Below are 21,904 nucleotides of genomic sequence, written 5' to 3'. Positions count from 1 at the left end.
GATGAGCTTCCTCCCCCCCCCCCCCCCCCCCGAAGCACAACAAGTTGGAAGCATCATATTTGATAGAGCTCATAATATGACTGCGGCAGTGAGGAGCAGACCGCTGATGGAGATGCCCTGTGGTAGTGTGCATCACATGGAGGGAAACCACAGCGACTTTTCCCTGACAGAACAATTGTTGGGGCATTTGCCAAGTGCAGGAAAATAGTCAGACATTTAAAACCCAGCACTGCAAACAGAGCAGAGCTGAAAGTCGAGCAGGCCATAGAGGTACGAAGCCACCCTGATCCTCTGCTAAATACTATCGCTATAATCGGCTCTCCCTGAGACTATTTACTGATCCAATTTTATGACTAATTAAGAAATCACCCGAACTAAGTGGAGATGTGAAAAGCATTCTGATCCCTTTAACCATTTTGTCATGCATTTCGTCATTCCAGCACCAAGCATGCATTTGTTTTAACCCTTTGCGAAAAGTACAAGCAAACTATAGCACCTTAAATTTGTGAGGAATCATGATTAATCCCAACCTTTTATGATGATTAATTTGGGTACATTTTTTAAATTGCATTGTACCACTATTAATTCAACTTATATTTGATAAGAATGCAAGCAACATCAACAAATTTAAGACGCATAGCTGCTTGATGCAAAAATAGTTTGGCCATGTGGTGAGTGCACGTTAACACATGAGGGTACAGCTGACAGTGTCACAAGCCAGCAAGCCAGGTAATTAGGTATCTAACTATATAACACTAGCTAAATCCATGGCACTGCACACTGTGCCCTCATTAAATGAATGTAAAAGTACTGTAGGCATAGCAAAGGATAAAATACATACACACGCATCTGCTTGCTACATAGCTATAATTATAATGCCATTTGAAATGCTTCCCTTGGCGTTTGAATTTGTTTGGGTTCCCACAGTAAAAATGTGCTTTGAGATGACAAGACAGCAGGCAGCAGCATCGGGGTTAGACATTTGCATGCTGCAAAATGAACCCATTATAATCTGTCCAGTCCAGCAGGATCAGAGCAGCATCTTTCTCGCTCTTGGAGGTAGAGGTCAATATGTGGCTACCAAGCGCTTAGGCTCAGGTACAAAGGCTCCTAAACGCTTAACCCCGCCATATCTGCCGTCAACAGGAAATCTCTTCGCTCATACTTCACTGCTTGCAAAGGAGGGATTAGATGTAGAACATCGTCTCTGAACAAAACTATTTTTCTTGGCTAGATTTTTTCTGAAAGACTAGCACTGTCTGCTTGCCTCCCACGTTAGCGGCTGTAGAACACAATACCATGAGTGATGGGTGTGGACAATCACAGGATAGCGGAGAGTCAGATCAATCTCACACAGGTAAGCCAAGGTAAGAATGCGTGGGAAATTCTTTCAGCCTCATGAATCTGTTTCATATTCCAAAAGGAACGCTGTCATGTCGCTGATATTTTAACAAAATGCTTCCTGTCTAACTGGTTGTTAGACCAAACTCATGCCTGCTTTTAAAACAACAGTCCTCTGACGCTGATGCGGTCCCCTCGACATCCTCCAAATACATTGCACAGTAAGCATCTCAGTATGTGGCATATCCTCAATTCCTTTGATGAGACAAGAGAAGTGGGTATTATTTTAGTTATATACTGGATGATATTGCAATAACCAGCCTTCAGCACCTCCTAATTATTATCTTTACATGTAAAACACAAAAAAATCAGGTTTGCAGAAACAATAATTATTAGAAGAGTTCATGTATAAATTTTCCCGAAGCTGGAATGTTAGCCAGATCTGCCCCCGGCAAAATCACCACCCACCGGAGCGCCCAGCAACAACATGTTTCCATGGAAACCTCACCAAAATTTAAAAAATAAAAATCAGTTTTACATTTTCACTATATTAAACGTTTATGCCATAGGGATGAAATAAATGAGTGACTGCCTCTAAAGTCTTAGAAGCCTAAATTATTTGTTGTATATTATTCCAGAGACAATAATCATTATTACTAATCCATTAAATCATTTCTTTTATAGAACAACAAGAATGTCAGATATAAATCATATTTTATTGAAGCATGCTTAAAGTAATTACAAGAATGCTCACCCTCACGCTATGACATGTAGCACAGTCGAGTAAATGAGTAAAATAAATAAAAGAAAAAGAAAACACAAACATGTATTGGATTTATCTAGTCAGATAATGTGGGTTAACGTCTCAAGATATCCTGAAGCTTCACACAGAAACACACAGACTTATAGTATCAGGGATTTACAGCACAGCTATCAAAGATCAATGAATTCAACTGCGGAAAAACAACAACAACAATAACAACAACACATCCTTGGGTCCCGACAGTGAAATATGGAAATTAACCGGAACAACATCGCAAACACGACCCAGGCAATTTCCAATATACATGGCGGTTCTCTTCCCCCTTGACTGTCAAAAGACTTCCTTCCTTCAATAGACACCAAGCGTTAATGTGCGTTTCATGAATTAACTCCAAATGAAGACGCCTCCTAAAACATGTACGCAAACATTTCATGAGACAACTGGTCCCTTCTGTGATTAAGAGACATTTAATGGGAGCCATCATTCCGCACTGCTGTTGCTCACAGAGTTTACAGCGCATGCGAGTAATGACAAAAGAAATGCCCTTGAAATCTCAGCTATTAAGCAGCTCTGCTCTGACATTCATCATGAGATCATCCAGCACGGTCACATCTCTTCCTGGGGAGGATGCCGTCAGACAGAGGAGCGTCGCCAATCTACTGATGAGCCTCTTGTTTTTACACACATGCACGCACACACACACACACACACACACACGTTCAGCAACCACCCAACAGAACGGTCTGGGTTAATCTCGGGCAACAGCTTCTTGGCTGGGATCAGAGGGCTCCACAAAGACCAATGAATTCTGACATAACAGCACGGCGGCTCCTCACACAGGTGCGACACACGAGAACGAGACAAACGCCATTATAGATGGCGCAGCCCCCCCCCCCCCCCCCAGAAGGGATGAGAATGATCTTGCTGCTATTAGTCGAGATTTTCGATGCGTACTATAACAAATTCGCTTAAATCTGTTCACCATGAGAGACGCCTGCAGAGGCAAAATGAATTGAAATAGATGAGTGCTCCGGTGTTTGCCCCCCCACCCCCCCATGCTGCAGTCAGATGGCCATCTAGGTGTGACAGGCTCGGCTCAAGTACAGCAGAGATCAGCGTGATGGATGGATGGAGCAAGCAGCTGCTTAATATTGTGTGATTCGCACCCAGCCCACTATACCACTCACTGATCAATTGCATCCACATAAATCTGCCGTCTCCCATAATGTGACATGATAGGGAAGGAGAAAAGAAATCTCACCAAGCATGGCTTTAACCTTCACGCACGCAGCCCGGCGCAATTCACAATGGACGACCTCGCCTTCTTATTTTTCATCCACAGAGAAGCCGCTTTTCATTGTAAACGCTCACATTCTGTGCCATCCCTGCAAGTGCTGTGAATATCACCTCGACGGGAAAAAAAAAGAAGAGACGAGTGCCTGTGCCGAAGAGACTAATGTCTGGAATGAAAGAAAAGTAATTCACCCAAGACTTCAGATGGCCTGTTAGGAGTCTCTGGTGTCCAATCTGATGTCGCTTCAACCAAGGGATTCAACTGACCAAACAGCAGACGGGATTCTTAAAAGGTTTAGGTGGATGTGGGTCGTGTGGGTACCCGTATCGTACGGCTGCTTGACGTTGCACAACACTGATGCACCGTGAACCGAAGTGCAGCACCATCACAGATATCATCCTGTCTTAAAGCATATTTTCCATTTTAAGGATGGAAAAAGCAAATCCAAATCAAATACGACAGCCTACAGTATTACCAAATACAGTGATATATTAGAAAGACTCATTCACAGTCAATTAAGATTTTTACATTCGAGTCCCTTTAGTGTAATTTATTTAGGCTCAGGGATGAGGAAAGAACAAACAGAAAGAAGGTCGAGATGCCCCTGCATCGTCACAGGTAATATCCTGCACCGCATCCCCCCATGCAGCTCGATGTGTATTGTACTTGCATTGATGCTCAAATGCAGATCCAAAATGGTACAGTAAATAGAGCGTAGAGAGCAGCTGTCCACCACCTCTAGATTCCCCCTATCTGAGCCGTGCCGTAGATTTGGGCCTTGTTGCAGCGTGTCGGAGCAGTGTAGCTGCATAATGTACATCCTGACAGGGCGATATTGTGTTTTCTATCTCTAAGGGCACTGATTATGCTGCCGAGGCACATTTTGGTTAACAGTGTAGTTTCAGTTTACCCGTCTCATGCCGTCACACGGCAACAATGATAGATGAGCAGAAATACTTACATTTGCAACGTGATACAACACTTCCGAGCAGAGCAGGACAAACCTGCCGATCTTAAATGGTACATGCGTATTAATAATGTCACCTTCAAGGGTTCGTACAACCAATCTGAGCGCTCATTATGGATGCTGTGTTGGCTGAAGTAGCACAGAATTGTGGAATTTGAAACTATGCGATTAAGAACACTTACATTATTTAGCTTTTCTTTGTTAACACTTGCCTGCATTTGCTTCCTAATCAGGACAAGAGACTAACTGGAGACCATCAGTAATAAAAGCTGGGAACAAAATAACTAAATCAGATATAAAGCTGAAGGAAATGCAGCAATGATCCTGAAAGACAGAGCTGGAAAGACATATGTGCAGATTAGGGCACAACATTTAATAATAATAATAATAACACACTGATTTATGTCGAATGTGTTGACCCATTCACAGTTTGTGTTCCTCCTTAATGAAGATTGCTGTTCCTGCCCCTTAACTTGAAGGAAATTAAACTACCACCACCACCACAAAAAAATTAACCCAGTCATCCAAAGAGCTGGGATGCACCAGTAGAGGAATCCACTACCACACGTGTAAATATGTGGATTAACTAGTTGACTGCTGGTAGTTTAATGACATTCTTCTTTGACCGAAGTGTGTATCAGTCAAGCAAGCAATAATTCATCTATTTCCTGTCCAGAAACTAACTAACAGCCCCTCCGCTGGTGCTGCAACCGTATTGGTTAGGTCTCCAGAGACGTCCACCGTGTTCTGGATTTTAGATCTTTTTGTTATTTCATTGGGAATAATTAAATAATTAAGTAACAAAAACTTGCCAATGGTACTCAGAGAGGGTCTCAACAATGACCTTTTCATTTTTTTTGTTGCAGTCTTCACCATCCGGGGACATAATTCCTGTTTGGCTGTGCAGCTGGCATGCAACTGAGTCACGCGTCAGCCCTGATTAGAAGCAGCAGTGGTCCGCGGGCCCCATTTCGCTGCCAGAGCCAGGAGTGGAAAAGGCCAGGGCCACCACTTTCAGTCTGTGGCTATGACCTTGATGGGGTATGATAGAGAGGAAGCGACACAATTCGCAATGCCACACAATATCTGTAACCTTCCACTCTCCCCGTGCACATGCTGAAGCTACTGAGCTGTGACACACACACGCACACACACACGCACACATACACACACCATGTTAACTATACCTTGTCTTTATTTCATGACATCCAGTCATGCACTTCTCTTTGCTCCATGAAATACGTCGTCGTGCTATCTTATTTTTATACTCACCATAGCTTTAATGATTTCAATTATTAATGTGATTGTTAAGTAAAATGCAAATTGATCCCAGTAAAAGCTGCACAATTATATGTAATATCATTTTCAATATTATTAATAGCGGTATTATGCAAGTTGCTATTATAGCAGCAGTGACACTATTGTCTTTTCCTAATGCAAACTCGCTGGAAGCACCAATGGAGGAAGATTTCTTGTGAGTCATAGCACAATGTGTGGTTTTAAAAAAAGAAAAAGAAAAAGCCACTTGGGCACCAAAAATACTGAGTGGTGAGTAAAATCTATTTCCTGTGTCAAATTAACACTGATGAGAGATTAAAAATAAACATGTGAATTGTACTGAGATGCATTAATAAACAGCAATATCAAAGAAAAAATAAAATACATTTGATAAGACAGAAAAAAAAAAGACATCACCATAACAACAGGACAGGAACAGAAAGTCATCTCCACAACACATAACTTGTCAAGAAAGGTAGGCCTAGTTTAAAAAACACCAACAACCAAGTCACAAGTGGCCTACAAAAGAATGAAACAGAATCTGTCAGCTTGAGCTCGGTACGCAGCCAAACAGCATGCGGTGAGGAGAGACCGTGCAGCGGGTGCTGCTCTCCACGAGTGAGGTGCTGAACGGTAGGTACCACGCAGCACAAGCCAAACTGGGTCGGTCACCTGCTTCAGGTGAGCAGGAAATCTGAGCCCAGTAATGCCTTTGACTACACAGATTCCAGCTTCCTCACTCAGAGAAGCCAACAACAAAATGGATTGTATTACTGTTGGAGAAGGATTTGCAAAGCAAATAGGCTTACGTGAGGTGCAGGAAGGACAACAGTGTGTGTGTGAAAGATGTGCAGGGTGTGTAGCTCAGTGTCTTTTATTTAATAAAACAAGCTAATTATTTCAGACTGTGACAGTTCAAGGAACACTACTTGAAACACACCCTTAAATAAATGTGTCATAATTTCAAAGTATATCAGAGCAATAAATGATTATTGAGTAAACCTGTTGTTTATTTGCACTCATCCACTTATAATTCTGTTAAAACTGTATAATTAATTGTGGAACACTTGATGCCGATATGCATCTTTAACTTACATTTAATTTTTGGGGGATAATTAATTTAATTTCAGCCAGAACCATCTTTTCAGCCCTGCTGGTCTGGTGCCATATGGGGGCCAGCAACTTCCTGTGGAGGAGGGGTCATCCCTAGACCTAGACCTTGTTTACATACCATAATTTATATAGGAAATGAGAAATAACACACACACACACACCTACACGAATATAAAACAAAGGAGCTGCAATGTGTAGTAATGTGAACTGCGTTGGCGAAGCGCTGTTTAATGCCTTCAAGTGAGGGGGGGTCATATTAAAATGTGTCAATATGACTGTGTGTGTGTGTGCGTGAGCACCCTTGTTTATATTATCATACAGGTGAGAAATGTTTTCCCCCCAGCTTTTCCTCTTATTTAAATTAAGACAAGTATTTATCAGTAAGGTCTCTCTCTCTCTCTCTCTCTCGTTCTCTCGCTCTCTCCCTCGGCCAATGCTTTGACACAGAAAAATGAAATCCTTCTCAATAATACATAGACCACAGAGAAATGCGCATGCTGCATGACTCAAGGACTGCAACCTTAACTTCACTGTGTGTGTGTGTGTGTGTGTGTATAAATATATAAAACAATAGGTATGCAGATCCATATTTCAGCTGGAGCTGCAGCCGTTCGGGGAAGGGAAGCCGCTGCATGTGATGTTTTCACACCACAGGACGTCTTCCGGCACGCAATTAATAAGCGACCTCATCCGCAGCCGCGCTGAATCTGGAGCCGACCTCTCCTGCTCCTCCAGCCGTAAACACTGGTCGCAAAGACGGCCGCTTTGAAATCCGATTGTCTCCGGTGACATTTCCGTAAGGAAAGTGTCGATAAATCGGAATACAAACTGCTCACTGGGAGACACGCAGACACATTTATCTTTTTGTTTCTGCTGCAGCTACTCTGTAACGCGAATAACGCATGAGGTCATTTTCTGTGCGGGAGGCGTGCGCGTTGTCATTTACCTGAGCATTATCCGCCGATCCGACACACTCTGATAGGGGGGGGGGGGGGGGTTGATTATTCCAGACAGGCAAACACGAGAAGAAGAAAAAAATGGGGGGGTTGTTGAGAAAAGAGAAATCCTGAATTGAGCGGATGAATTCTTCCGAACGCAGCAAAGTCCTCCTGCGTGGATGGAGGCAGGAAGCCCGGAGCCGCTCGGCGCAGACAAAGACGCGTTCTCTCCCCGCCGCACCGGCAGCAGCAGCAGCAGCAGCAGCAGCACCACAGCCCTCCCCACCGTCTCCCCCCCCCGACACTTGATGCTGATAGTTCGGTAGCGTTTATGGGTTGAGGGCGCGGTCAGCTGCCGTCGACCAATCCTGCTCCTCGTCCAACAGACTCGTAACCTGCGGATGTCACGCAGGTGTTCCCACCACCATCATCATCATCATCATCATCAGTTAAACTTTAACTAAAGGACAACACAAATAGCTGGTGTGTTGCTTAGAGGCCCCAGACTCAAACCCAGGACAATTTAATGTTTCATATTCTCAGTTAGCTTCTCCATTGAAGTTCATTAGAAATGTTAGTAGCAGTCCACCACTATAATATGCTTAATGGTAAAGCTAAATATATTTATTTATTATGAATGTGGTATATTAATTCACAAAACAGTCAAAAAGACCAAGTGATGTATCCCATTAAAATTAAGACAAATAAATAGCACCAAACAAATTATATTTATATTATAAAGAAGGAGACAATCACTGTCAAGAGAAATGTCACACATATATTATATTTTGAAAGCTTTAATTTTACCTTCACCGCCCTATACCATATCTGTGCAAATAAAGGGAGGCTGTTATGCTGGATACGCTGTGAATATGACGCATCAGTAACAGCTGACTCGCACATACAAATCCCTGAAAGCCTGCTAAGGTGAGCAGGTATAGCTCTAATCCTTCCACGCAAGAGAGATCAAATCAAAGCAATCTTGAATCTGAGGATCACGTATGAATAATGTATGCACTGAAATGCTTTTGCCTGAAAAATAATTCAGCCACAGGAAGCCAATGGGGTTGACTGGGTTTTCAGCTACAGTGGGAAGTCCTCAATGCTGAAAATAAATACTAAAACAGTGTTTAAAATGTAGAACGAATGGCAGCTTGAATTCTTTTTTTTTTTTTGTATAAAAAACATGTATCATTGTTGGATTTGTGTAATGCAGCCAAAATAAAGTAAAAACAAACAAACTGGAAACCAAGCCAAAGCCTCTGAATTAAAAACATAAAGCCCCACATGTCAGGCGGCCACACAGCAGAGATGGCGTTCTGATGACGCTCATCAAAGATACATCTTTTTAAAACCCTCCCCTAAAGAATCGTATAAAAAAATGTTACATGTTAAACATCCGTGGACAGTTCCCTGCTAGCGTATTTCAGAGAGGCAGAATGCTCTTAGCATTTAATTATCTACCACTTACAGCCAGTGCAGAGATGCAGTTTCCATTCAGTTAATTAGTGTGATTGGAGTTTTTTTTCAAAATGTTTCACCTCTCAAAAGTGCTGCTATAGAGCATCAACAAAGAGCTCAAACACAACAGAGTCTGTGTGTGTTACTTTAACACACTACAAAAATAATTCTGGTTAGTCATCCAGCTATTGCCATATTTTCGTCCTTCCATTTGGACACAATCTATGAGTATTGTGCTCATCGACAACACCTGAACAGACTCGGGTCAAAAGCAGAGGAGCTCTGCAACCTCCACGTGGAAACAGTGGCGCTCATCGGTTGTGCGGTGAGACAAATATCAGCAATTACGACAATATATTGAGCGACATTCATATCGTGAGAATCCCCTCTGGAAATGTTATTGGATTTCTAGGATTCAAGAGCAAAATGAATCTTATGATCACTTCTCAATCATCCAGGGGTTCACCGCGTGCCCATGGGCTGCGAAGGTTTTAGGCTCTGCTGCCGCAATAATAAAATCTAAAAGCCGACATTATTTTAGTGAGTGAAAAAATGTCTCCTGACTTACTTGACTGAGAGAACTGGTTTGATGTAAATCTCAGATGATGTCTAATGGGCAGTCTCACACCTTGTGTTGTTATTTTACAATCATGCAACCTTTTCCTCTGATGACTATAGGTCCTCCTCACAGCTTTGACTCACCAGGGGGACGAAGCAATTTCACAGGGGTTAATAGCAGGAAATAACTGGGCAGCACTCAGACTGTGAACTTCCACCGTGGCACCTCACTTTTCATTGCCTTTTTTCCGTGGATGTAAACATTCTGGATCACCACATCTGGAAAGTGCCTGGACCCTGATGTGTGGTAGATTTAATAAGAAAGTCATTGTGTAATTTTTTGTCCAAGTATTGCAGACGTCTTCTATAAAGTTCATGTAATATCACGGACCAGAATGATCAAGCTGGTGGACGCCAGAATGCAGAGACGGAGGCAAAATAAATAGTTCAAACAGCTTTACTAAGAATACGCTCAGGAAATACAGACTGACAGGCGTCAGGAAATATACAAAAAAAAATTCACTATCACAAAAAATAACTAAAGTTTGGCTGGCTGAGGTCCTATAAAAAAATTAAAAAATTAAATACAGCCAAACAAAAATAACAAAGACTAATACTACACAGCGGGCCAAACAAGAAACTACAATAAGCAAATCTTCCAGTCATGGAAATGAATGAATGAATGAACATTAACAGTCTACCACCGGGTGACAGTGTTCTTCCTGTGATGCTTCATGGTGACAGGTTTGTATACAAAGCCTTTAACTGAAGTAAACATAGTAAAGTCGACAATGATTTGTACCTATTGTCCTGGTTCATCGCCTGCAATAAATCCAATGAAAATCAGATGATTAGTATTCCACTATACACAGCAGAAATGTTCAGTGTGGATGCAATTAAATGTTTTCACACACACACACCGACGCAGACTAAAACAAGAATACTTATCTTGTCTTTCACTATTAGAAATATTTGCAGGGAAACAATAGATAAATTATTTTGCAGTATGACAATGCAAGTCCAGATTTTACAGTTTAAAAAACAAGTATATTACTCAGTTAAGATTAAGCACTATGTAATTGAATCAAATTCAGTACATCTTAATGCCTTGCTTGCTTCAGCCTCATGCACAGTAGTGTGCCAAGTAGCAGGCGCTATACCTTAAGTCCATGACGTTTGTTGAGATGTAAACAAAGATGTTCATTCTCTTCAGGCAAAGCAGCGCAACAGCGTTCCCACCAACATATAATAATAATAATATAGTATAGTATGGTATAATAATAATGCATTTCACAGTCAGGGATTGAATGCAGAGGAAAAACCGAAAAAGGGACATTTCAACTGGCGTCATTCACAGTTTAAGTATCCCTCTGACCCAGAGAGTGTTGGCTAACTCACTCTATTATACTAATTAGCACGACGCTGAATCTTATATCATAGTGCTGAATGAAAGAGACAGCACATGAACTTAAATCAACCTTTTACTATACTTAATGCGGATGATGAGGACATAAAAATTTAATTTCCTCCTTTAAGAGCTAAATGAATGCAAAAAATAAATAAAAATAAAAAAGCTGCAGGAGGATGGATGTGGGGATTGTGTAAAAATATGCATGACTCCTATTCTATGGACACTACTCCAGTGCTAATTCATCACAGAGGATGTTCCTCCTGATGACAATGGACATCGACCGATCTGCGGGACATTTCACATTTTAATGCTGATATCCTTCTTTCCAAAGCTGTTTTCATTTTGTTTTGTTTGTTTTGACTCTAAGTCATTAAAAAAAAATCTGTGAAGATTAAAGAAAAAAAGAACAATTTGTTACGAAAAATTATCAGATTTATTTATTTATTTAACCCTAAATCTTAAATAACACATTGTTTTTGTTGCTGCTTTTTTTATTCACTTATTGTAATATATTTTGAAATAAACAACATGCATGTTGAAGATAAGGAAAACTGTGAAATCTTCTAAATTAACACATCTGTATCGAGACTTTGCAAAAATCGGTTCCTGCTGCCTGAATTCTGCTGGCAAATAAGATTCATTAACATGGGAGTTTAATGACTGAATATTGTTGAGGGAATAAAAGACAATTATTTATCTGGTTGTGTAATGAATGCTCTCAGATGTGCTTGGTGGCACAACTGTCATTTAAGAAACTGTGCGCTCGCATCATGAATATTCTTTCTTATTTTGCTTTGCCGTTTCCATCAGGCAGTGGATTCAGTCCGTGTGGTCTTGAAATGCTTGATGTGCCATTTGACAGAACAGCCACTAGACATGTAAGAACATAATTTGCTCATCATAATGGACAAATCGGGGGCACGCCAGCTCTAATCTCTGTCATCTGTTGTGTGGTGGCTCCTCTGTTCTGGGGTCATTTTCCTGGCCTGGACATTAATAGGAATGCAACAAGAAATAGTGTAGAACACATTTATATACCATATGAGCTAAATATGCTTCAAAAGAAATAATCACAAAACATCTGCAGTTCAGTTTCTATTAGGTTGCTGTCCAAATGTAATGCTCTAAGGGAGCGTCCTTCATTTTCTTCTTGTTACATAATGTCCAATAAACAGAGAGGCAAATCGAAAGACTTTATAATTTAATTCGTGTCCATTTGCATGCAGAGCTATACACACCGCTGGCTCTTTATTTAACTGTGATTTTCCCTTTTTTTTTTTTAGTCTCCTTTTGATAAATATTTATTCACAGACACAGAACTCCTAACAAAGCAACGATAACGCTGAGGCGTCGTCCCACAGGGCACGCGGCTCTAAACACTGACTTACCGCTTATCTTGTTGTTCAACTCATAATATTATACTGGTGTGGTCTACTGGCTCTTGCTGACATTAACAAGAAATGCTGTTCAAATATCATGGCCTTTGGGACTGGGTCAGAGCTACTATTTATAGTGGGGCAAGGCAAGACGACAGTTTGGCTTGCTCGGGTGATAACTGAAAATAGAGTGGGTTTTAGCAGCTCTGCTGCACCTGATTTTGTGTCAGTTGTTGCTTTAGGCTCTTGAACAGATGTGACCTACACAGACCTTTCACGCCACATTACTTTACTGTACCACATCTTACAGTACTTGTGAAATAATACAATGGCATGAACCGGTCTAACATTGCAATTCTGCTGGGTCTGCTGAATGGGTTCTTAAAATAACTCACTCTAACAAAGTAACTTATCAATATAGCCATGCAATGACATTATTAACACGCAATTTGTATTTAACTTGCAAAAATAATGTTTTTTTTTATATGCATTTTTATGGTATCATAATCTGCTGGAGAAATCACTTCAAATAAGTGAGAAAAAAAAACATTCTGGCAGGTGTAGCTGCTAATATTTTTTATTTTAAAGTAACAGTAATGATGAACAATTGATTGTTTAACTCATTGCGGGCTGTCTAAAAGAAACGAGGAAATAGTTTTGCCTGTTTTCACATCCACCCAAGACGTTTATGTTTTCACCCGCAGCCAGTTGTTGGTTGGAAAGTTTGTTAACATGATTTTGAGAAAAACAAAGAAAATGGGTGGGAGGGTGCATAATATACATATAATATAGTCCATGTTACTATGGACTATATTAATGCATTTGATGCATTTTTCTACATTTTTGGTAAATAAATCTGTTAGATATTTGAGTTATGCATGCACGCTCACAATACACAGGTTGCACAAACACTCTTAGTTTCTTTATCTCTACATACTTTGTGGTAATCACACACATATCTCATATTTATCTTTGCCTCTGTTCAAATAAAGCTGGTCAACTGTTGGAAATCCAGTGACCTTATATAGTAGAAAAATGAATTCTGGATTAGGATCAGATGAATTAAAGATGACTCCTGGGCCTTTGTAGAGGTATACGCTCTATTCTAGTTGTAGTCTATCCGCAACACTTTCCCCACCCTGCATGTCCTTAATTCCTCCTGTTCTGCCCTCTGTTTAATATTCATGCTTGTCCCTTTAAAGTGCTACGCCATGGGTCTCCGGGGTGCGTGCCGCTCTTGCTGTGTCTCTGGCCTGATAGTGTGCGCCTGCTTGTCCTACTGTTTACATTCTTCTGGAGTCAGAGCCCTGAGCTGCTGCAGCTTGAGCCACCATGTCTAAGCCCTTGTCTGATCATGATAGAAAGAAGCAGATTTCAGTGCGAGGCCTCGCCGGCGTTGAAAACGTCACAGAGCTGAAGCAGAATTTTAACCGACATCTCCACTTTACGCTGGTCAAAGACAGAAATGTGGCGACCAGAAGGGATTATTACTTTGCTCTGGCTAACACCGTGCGGGAGCACTTGATCGGCAGGTGGATCAGAACCCAGCAGCACTACTATGAGAAGGATCCCAAAGTAAGTCCAAGTCAGATGCAGTAACACAAGACTTACTGAAATATGTGATGTCTTAAATATACAAATTGACTCATTAAATCTTATCCTTTTAACGGCATAAATGGCCTAAACAGTCTCACATTTTGTGTTTTTGAAATTCAGCATCTCACACACAGCACCCTATCAAAGTTTCCCCCTTCTGCAGGGGGAACGGTGGCAGCTATATTTGCTCTGGGAACTGGCGCGCACCGTCAGGACATTTAAGGAAGTCATTGTGAACTCACTGCACGGCCAGCGCCCATTGATCAGCATGCGCCACGACCTGAATGTTAAGCTGTTCATTGAAATAAGTGATTCTCCAATTCAGTGAACGCAGTTTAAACAAAACCCATCCACTATTTTCATCGGCGATTAATGTTCTCTTTATACTTTCAGCGATCTAACGGCACAGTTGCGTTAAGTCCTGACATTTACCAGGCATTCTTGTGGCTGTTCCTATAGTGTGTTGAAACATGAAACCCTCCCACGACCTTTCTGCTACTCTCCTGTCTGACCATGTGGCCTTGGCTTGTGTCATATGAGCACATATAGCTGCAGAGTGTGTGAGTTCACTCTGCTGAGCAACGGGGGATTAGTCTTCTTTAATTAACATCAGAAGAGAATCTTTCCTGCACACATCAATTTACTTTGCAGGGTTATTGTTCTGGAGGTGTCACAACCCGTCATCCCCGTGGGAAGACATTTAGCACTCTCATTATGCCAGTTTTTAGACAATGTTTAATCACATGCTGAACTAGAAGATCTGGCGGCCAAACTGTCAAGTGTGAAAAGAAACTGGAATACAGGACGACATGCGAGCTCTGTCCAGAGCTTTATTCTGTATTGCATGTAGCATCACTTACTGCTAAATTGCCGCTGCAACATGATTTAATTTTCACATGACATTATTGAGCAAAATAAGATGATGTTATAATGAAAACGATTATGTTTGTTGATCAACTATTTGCCTCTGTCAGTCGTATTTGAGCAGGATCTGAAGTGTTATCCTCCTTTAAATTCAGACTTGACCCCTACAATTAAAGGGTATCAGGCCCAGGCTGACCTTTACAGTGACCTCTGCAAGAGCTATTTTTGCATGGGTCATAATGTTTGTGTTATGCAACACCCAAAGCGATCTGTCTCCAGTCGCCCTAGCTCCTCTCTGCTCTCCACCTCAGCCTGCATCCAACCCCGAGGATAAAAAACAACAACCCACAACTAAATGGCAAAGTGTAAAGGCATCTTCAGGTGGAACACTGCTGCGCCCTCCCATCCATGACATTAAATCATGGAACTTTCTTTGGAGATTCATTTCCTGTGTGACATTTTGCTTTTGGTTTCATTGCCAAATTTCTACCCGTCATACAACTGTGGCGACCTTTCCTTAGTTCTACTGCGATGCTGAAAATATTTCTGTATCTGGCTGTCCAATGTTTGATCCTCCCCCCCCCACCCCCCTATTCTTCTCAAACTGTAGCGCGTGTACTACATCTCCCTTGAGTTCTACATGGGCCGCACCCTCCAGAACACCATGGTGAACCTGGCTCTGGAGAACGCCTGCGATGAGGCTACGTACCAGGTGAGATAGAGATGCTTCTTTAATTCTCTGTGAATTGAAGCAGTGGATTTCACTTGACTGGTTCAAGTCCTGTATCCATTCATTCTTGTCTTCTTAGTTGGGTTTGGACATGGAGGAACTGCAGGACATGGAGGAAGATGCTGGTTTGGGAAATGGTGGTCTGGGCCGCCTTGCTGGTGAGCATCTTTTTTTTTTTACTTTTCATTTTGCCAGGGAGGAGGTCGTGTAATAACCGGCGTTGGTGTGCTTGCCTGTCTGTCTATTAGCAAGATAACTCAAAAAGGTCTGGATGGATCTTGATGAGATTTTCTGGAAATATTATAAATGTTACCAGGAACAGATGTGGGGAGGAATGAGCTGCTTGGCGGAGGTCTGCGCTCTCTGAGTGCATTTCTAGTTGATAAATGAGTCCCCCCCCCCCCCATAATGGACATAAATTGTATGATATTTCATGTAAGAGCTGGTCAAAGCTGTTTCGTGTGGTTTTCAGCTTGCTTCCTGGACTCCATGGCTTCTCTGGGTCTGGCTGCCTACGGTTACGGTATTCGCTATGAGTTTGGCATCTTCAATCAGAAGATTGTCAACGGCTGGCAGGTTAGGAACAATGAGCCTTGCCTTTCCTGCCATCACCATCAGGATCTGACGCCTCATCTCATTTTGTGATTGCTCAGAGGCAGCTCGGATAATACGTTTCTCCTCTGCTTGTCGTGATCCAGGTCGAGGAAGCCGATGACTGGCTTCGCTTCGGCAACCCCTGGGAGAAGGCGCGCCCAGAGTACATGCGTCCGGTGCACTTCTACGGCAGGACCGAGCACCACCCCGATGGTGTCAAATGGGTTGATACTCAGGTGAGTAAACATGAAATAAGGTTTCTTGAGACAGCATATTGATCTCTGTCTGGTTGTGTCGTTCCGGGCAGGTTGTGCTTGCCCTGCCGTACGACACCCCGATCCCCGGCTACAGAAACAATGTCGTAAACACAATGAGGCTGTGGTCGGCAAAGGCACCCTGCGAGTTTAACCTCAAAGACTGTACGTGTCTGGCAGAAATCACATGCTGTTCAACATGCAACAGCTTTCAAATCCAAATGAGTTAAAGGAGATTACATGTGTATTCCCTTCCAGTCAACGTTGGCGGCTACATTCAGGCTGTGTTGGACAGGAACCTGGCTGAGAACATCTCCCGTGTGCTGTATCCAAATGATAATGTAAGAAAATGTGCGACTTCATGTGTGTTTGCATCCTGATTAAAGCGATCAACTGAGAGATGGGTTTCCATACTTTAAGACTCAAAGTGGTGTCTGTTTTATTAAGCTGCATTCCTCCTACTTCAATACCAGTGTTTATGTAAAAGGCTACTTTGAATGTTTTTCTTTTTAATATAAACGCCTCTATATATCTTCATCCTCAGTTCTTTGAAGGAAAGGAGCTGCGTTTAAAGCAGGAGTACTTTGTAGTATCTGCCACCCTTCAAGACATCATCCGTCGTTTCAAGGTGTCTAAGTTTGGCTCCAGGGAGATTGTTCGCACAGACTTCAGCAAAATGCCTGACAAGGTAAAGTGAAAAGAATTCCAAACAGTTTCTGCAAAGAATTAAAAGGCATCCCCTCCTGATATTCTCTCTGTCTCAGCTTTTCACAAATCACCTTTGTCAGTGACTTGAACAGGTGGTGAGCTGGTTTCCATCTATATCATGCGGCACATTTGAAACCTGCATTTACATGTACTCATCTGCGTTTCCAGGTTGCCATCCAGCTGAATGACACTCACCCTGCCATGGCCATTCCTGAGCTAATAAGGGTATTGCTTGATGAAGAAAACCTTGAATGGGACATGGTGAGGAAGAACAACACTGGCTTAACAATATAAATTATTATTACTGTTTTTATTTTTACCTTTAAATGTTTATTGTTTCATTTTGACAAAGACTCTGTGCTTGCTTTCATTTATGTTGATCTATTTGCAGTGTTTTTGATGGGACACCACGTGACTAATAAACATAAAGAGATCATTGATGGTGATTTATTTGTAATAAACCGCCATGTTGTCCCTTCCTGGTGTCCAGGCCTGGGACATCTGCGTGCGTACTTGTGCCTACACCAACCACACTGTCCTTCCTGAAGCGCTGGAGCGATGGCCGGTCGACCTGCTCGCTCATCTGCTGCCTCGTCACCTCGAAATTATTTACGAGATCAACCGTCGCCACCTAGAGGTTAGTTTGGTACCTTGCAACATGTTGCCATAATGTGCAGCACTTCAAAAGTACTATATGGAGGTATTAGGTTTGATTATTTCCATTTTATGTCATCTTATGCTTTTATTCCATCGTGATTCAAATGAGAACTTGTTAATAAATAACTTATGCAGAAGGTAATTAACAGACATATTCGGTTATTGTGTTATTGTGGACAAAAGGAAGACATTATTCATTCCTTGTCGGCATTGCCATTCAATTCTAACTTTCTTAGGGTGTAATTAAAAACACTTAGGACTTGACAGGAGGTAAAATTATCAAGACGGACAATAGACAAAATTCTAATAGTTGATGTGTTCTGTGAGACAAAATACCTTATTATAATGCAATAAATGACGAGTTTGAATGCTTTCCTGTAAAGTCTAAGAACAAAAGAGTTTCTCATTTTATTTTCATTTACAACATCTATTATAATTAAATTATTGGGGCTGCCGAAAGGAAACAGAATGTTCCTGCTGCTGCTCATTTGATGTTAAAATATAAATAGCTGTGTTGATCTGCATTAATATGCTGATGATGATTTTTGATTTTACTTTTTTTTTTACTTTGCAGAAAGTTGCTGAGAAATATCCTGGCGATAACGGTCGTCTGTGCCGTATGTCCCTCATCGAGGAGGGGGGGCAGAAGAGGATCAACATGGCCCATCTGTGCATTGTGGGCTCCCATGCTGTCAACGGTGTGGCCCAGATACATTCTGACATCCTCAAAGCAACCATGTACGTAACTAAAAATCTCTAATAGATCTAAATAGATTGTAAATTAAATACAGCATTGTAGAAGCAGCAGCATCTGCTTCATGATGCCCTGCTCTGCCTGCAGCTTCAAGGACTTCTATGAAATGGAGCCACACAAGTTCCAAAACAAGACCAACGGCATCACTCCTCGCCGTTGGCTGGTGATGTGCAACCCAGGGTTGGCTGAGGTCATCGCAGAGGTCAGCTCTTTTTTTTTTTTTTAAATCATGCACACTTCACGGCAACACGTGAAGATTAAAAATGCCTTCATTTACTTGTTTTCAATTCTCGTTCACAGAGGATCGGTGAAGACTTCATCCGTGACCTCGACCAACTGCGAGGCCTCTGCAAGTATGTCAACGATGAGGCTTTCATTCGTGACGTTGCTAAAGTGAAGCAGGTGACTGATGCTTTCTTTTTTGTGTGTGTTACTCGCTCTATTATGTCCAGTACACACGTATAGCTGTGAATGTCATTGCTGTATGTATATCGTTAAATAGAGCAAAAAGCCTTGAAGCGTCGTGGCCGGCACGTTCCAAAGATTCACACACACACGCATCGTACAAACAGCTAAACTAGAACACACAATAAGTGTAATATCGTCACCTTTTAAGTTCTGAAGCCAATGTTCTGATCTTGAAGGAGAACAAGTTGAAGTTTGCCGTGCACTTGGAAGAGCACTACAAAGTGAAGATCAACCCCAACTCCATGTTCGACGTTCAAGTGAAGAGAATTCATGAATACAAGAGGCAGCTGCTCAACTGCCTTCACATCATCACCTACTATAACCGTGAGTTTGTGCGCTTCACATCTCCTGATGTCCCACATGTTCTCAACTTCTGTCTGCATGTGTGAGTCAGGAAAAGAATTTCACCTCGGCCCCCAAATGTTTTTCCCCTCCAGGCATCAAGAAGGAGCCTAACAAGCAGTGGACTCCTAGAACGGTCATGATTGGAGGAAAGGTTTGCAGTTGAATGGCACATAACCATTAAAGGGACTCCTTCTCACAGCTCAGACTAAAGTGCTCTTAAATTATTCCTCTAACTGTTCCTTCCATTCAGGCGGCTCCTGGATACCACAGTGCCAAGATGATTATTCGCCTGATCACGGCCATCGGCGAGGTGGTCAACAATGACCCCGTTGTTGGAGACCGTCTCAAAGTCATCTTTCTGGAGAACTACAGAGTCACACTGGCAGAAAGAGGTGATCAAATCAACGTCCTACTTCCTGGCTATTCTCTTTCACCCTCCCTTCTTGACAGATGTCCTCTGTCAAAAAACAAAAAACCTTCCACGTCTCCTATTTTCCAGCCATCCCTGCGGCTGACCTGTCTGAGCAGATCTCCACGGCTGGTACCGAGGCCTCCGGCACCGGCAACATGAAGTTCATGCTGAACGGCGCTCTGACCATCGGCACCATGGATGGAGCCAACGTAGAGATGGCCGAGGAGGCCGGCGAGGGCAACCTCTTCATCTTCGGCATGAGGGTGGACGATGTCGATGCACTTGACATGAAAGGGTAGGAAATTAAACTTGGTGCTTAATTTCTATCTAATTTACCTCAGGTATCCTGCAAGTCATTAAACATCTCTCTTTAACCATAAAAACAGTTTGACCCTGACATAATCTCTCTTTTTCCCCAGATATCATGCAGAGGGGTACTACAATAGCCTGCCTGAGCTCAAACAGGCTATTGACCAGATTGCCGGAGGCTTCTTTAGCCCAAAGCAGCCTGACCTGTTTAAAGAAATTGTCAACATGCTCATGCATCATGACAGGTAAAGACACATCCAGCATTTGGAGCCCAAGGGGGAAATATGTGTGCGCACATAAAAATGAGAGCGTGCATTAACTTGCATGCTGGTGCACGAAAAGGAAAGCAAAACAAACTAGAAAAGCACTCAGAGAGCGCAGACCTCCGCCGAGCAGCTCATTCCCCCCATAATTAGATTTCCACCATCCACATGGTGATCTGGATCATCAGCGAAAGGTTCTAAATTGTTCTTTGGATCTTTATACACCAACTATGAAAAGTAAAAGTGAATCAGAGTTGATGTACATTTTTAAACAGATTTTTGAATCCCTAAATGGGGTTTACAATGTTAAAATGTAATATTTCATTGATCTTCTGCACAGGTTCAAGGTCTTTGCAGACTATGAAGACTATATGAAATGCCAGGAGAAAGTCAACGATCTATACAAGGTGGGATCTTTACATTTTCATTTGAATGGCTTATAAAGGTGCATTTATAGCTAATAAGCTCATAATCAGCTACCTTATTTCTCATCATCTCATTTGTCCCTTCATTAGAATCCAAGGGAATGGACCAAGAAGGTGATCTACAACATTGCTGGCTGTGGCAAGTTCTCCAGCGATCGCACCATTGCTCAATACGCTCGCGAGATCTGGGGGGTGGAACCCACCCTCGAGAAACTCCCTGCCCCTGACGACAAGCATTAGACTGTCCACATGGCAGCCAACACCTCACCCCCCCAACGAACTGTACATGGTAGATACTGGGCATCCGCTATAAGCCCTCACAGACCCACATCATCATGTCTCACATAAACCATTGGACAGGTCTCAACTGCTAATCCATCGTGTTATTAACAAGGATGCAGAAGCGCGTTCTCAGAGCAGCTGCTGTGAAGTGGATGAAGGGACTTTGTGATGGGCTTGGAGGTGTTTTATTTTTATTATAAAAAAAAAGTAAGTCTTGTATTCACACACATTCACACTCAGACACTTTCTGAATAAAGTTTGTCTGAAGTACTACAATCTGGGTGACTTTACTTGCTCCCATTTGATGTCACAAAAATGCAGGTCATGTTTGCAAACATTTGCAAATAGTGCATTTACAAGTGTGAAATCCCAAGGCCTTCGGTATGAGTGAAACACGACTCAGCAGAAGATCAGGCACCAGAATCCCTTCGAAACAGTGAGAATCAAATTGAAGATGCATTAAAAAAGAACTAGAAAAGCACTCAGAGAGCTCAGACCTCTGCCAAGCAGCCCATTCCCCTCGTAATTAAATCCGTAAATGGAGTTTTCAATGTTAGAATGTAATATTTTTTACTGACTACATTCTGGATCCGATCCAGATTAAATTTGGTGGTACGATAGAAGTCTCCACCCTACATAACTGTGGTCATTACATAAACATTGGTCAATAATCAGCAAAGATATTGAGGAACAAATTTTGAAGCTCCATTGACTGCAATGTCACCAAAGATTTCAAAGTGATC

The 21,904-nt window shown here is 42.0% G+C and overlaps 1 protein-coding gene across 1 annotated transcript; it reads left to right on the top strand.

The window, feature by feature from the left end:
* The first annotated feature begins 13,740 nt into the window (after positions 1 to 13,740).
* On the top strand, positions 13,741 to 21,437 carry pygma (phosphorylase, glycogen, muscle A). The gene is made up of 20 exons (XM_068744854.1): positions 13,741 to 14,075; positions 15,571 to 15,672; positions 15,770 to 15,848; positions 16,163 to 16,266; positions 16,389 to 16,520; positions 16,592 to 16,703; positions 16,797 to 16,879; positions 17,083 to 17,226; positions 17,415 to 17,507; positions 17,737 to 17,883; positions 18,478 to 18,641; positions 18,745 to 18,859; positions 18,958 to 19,059; positions 19,302 to 19,449; positions 19,563 to 19,621; positions 19,721 to 19,862; positions 19,970 to 20,177; positions 20,302 to 20,436; positions 20,795 to 20,861; positions 20,970 to 21,437. The coding sequence occupies exons 1-20, from the start codon at positions 13,833 to 13,835 to the stop codon at positions 21,117 to 21,119; spliced, it is 2,529 nt and encodes an 842-aa protein (XP_068600955.1). The 5' UTR covers positions 13,741 to 13,832; the 3' UTR covers positions 21,120 to 21,437.
* The last annotated feature ends 467 nt before the right edge of the window (positions 21,438 to 21,904 follow it).

The sequence above is a fragment of the Brachionichthys hirsutus genome, chromosome 10 (genome assembly GCF_040956055.1).
Source record: "Brachionichthys hirsutus isolate HB-005 chromosome 10, CSIRO-AGI_Bhir_v1, whole genome shotgun sequence".
Classification (NCBI taxonomy): Eukaryota; Metazoa; Chordata; class Actinopteri; order Lophiiformes; family Brachionichthyidae; genus Brachionichthys; species Brachionichthys hirsutus.
The sequence above is the reverse complement of the archived record's forward strand: the minus strand, read 5'-3'. Positions and strand labels throughout refer to the sequence as shown.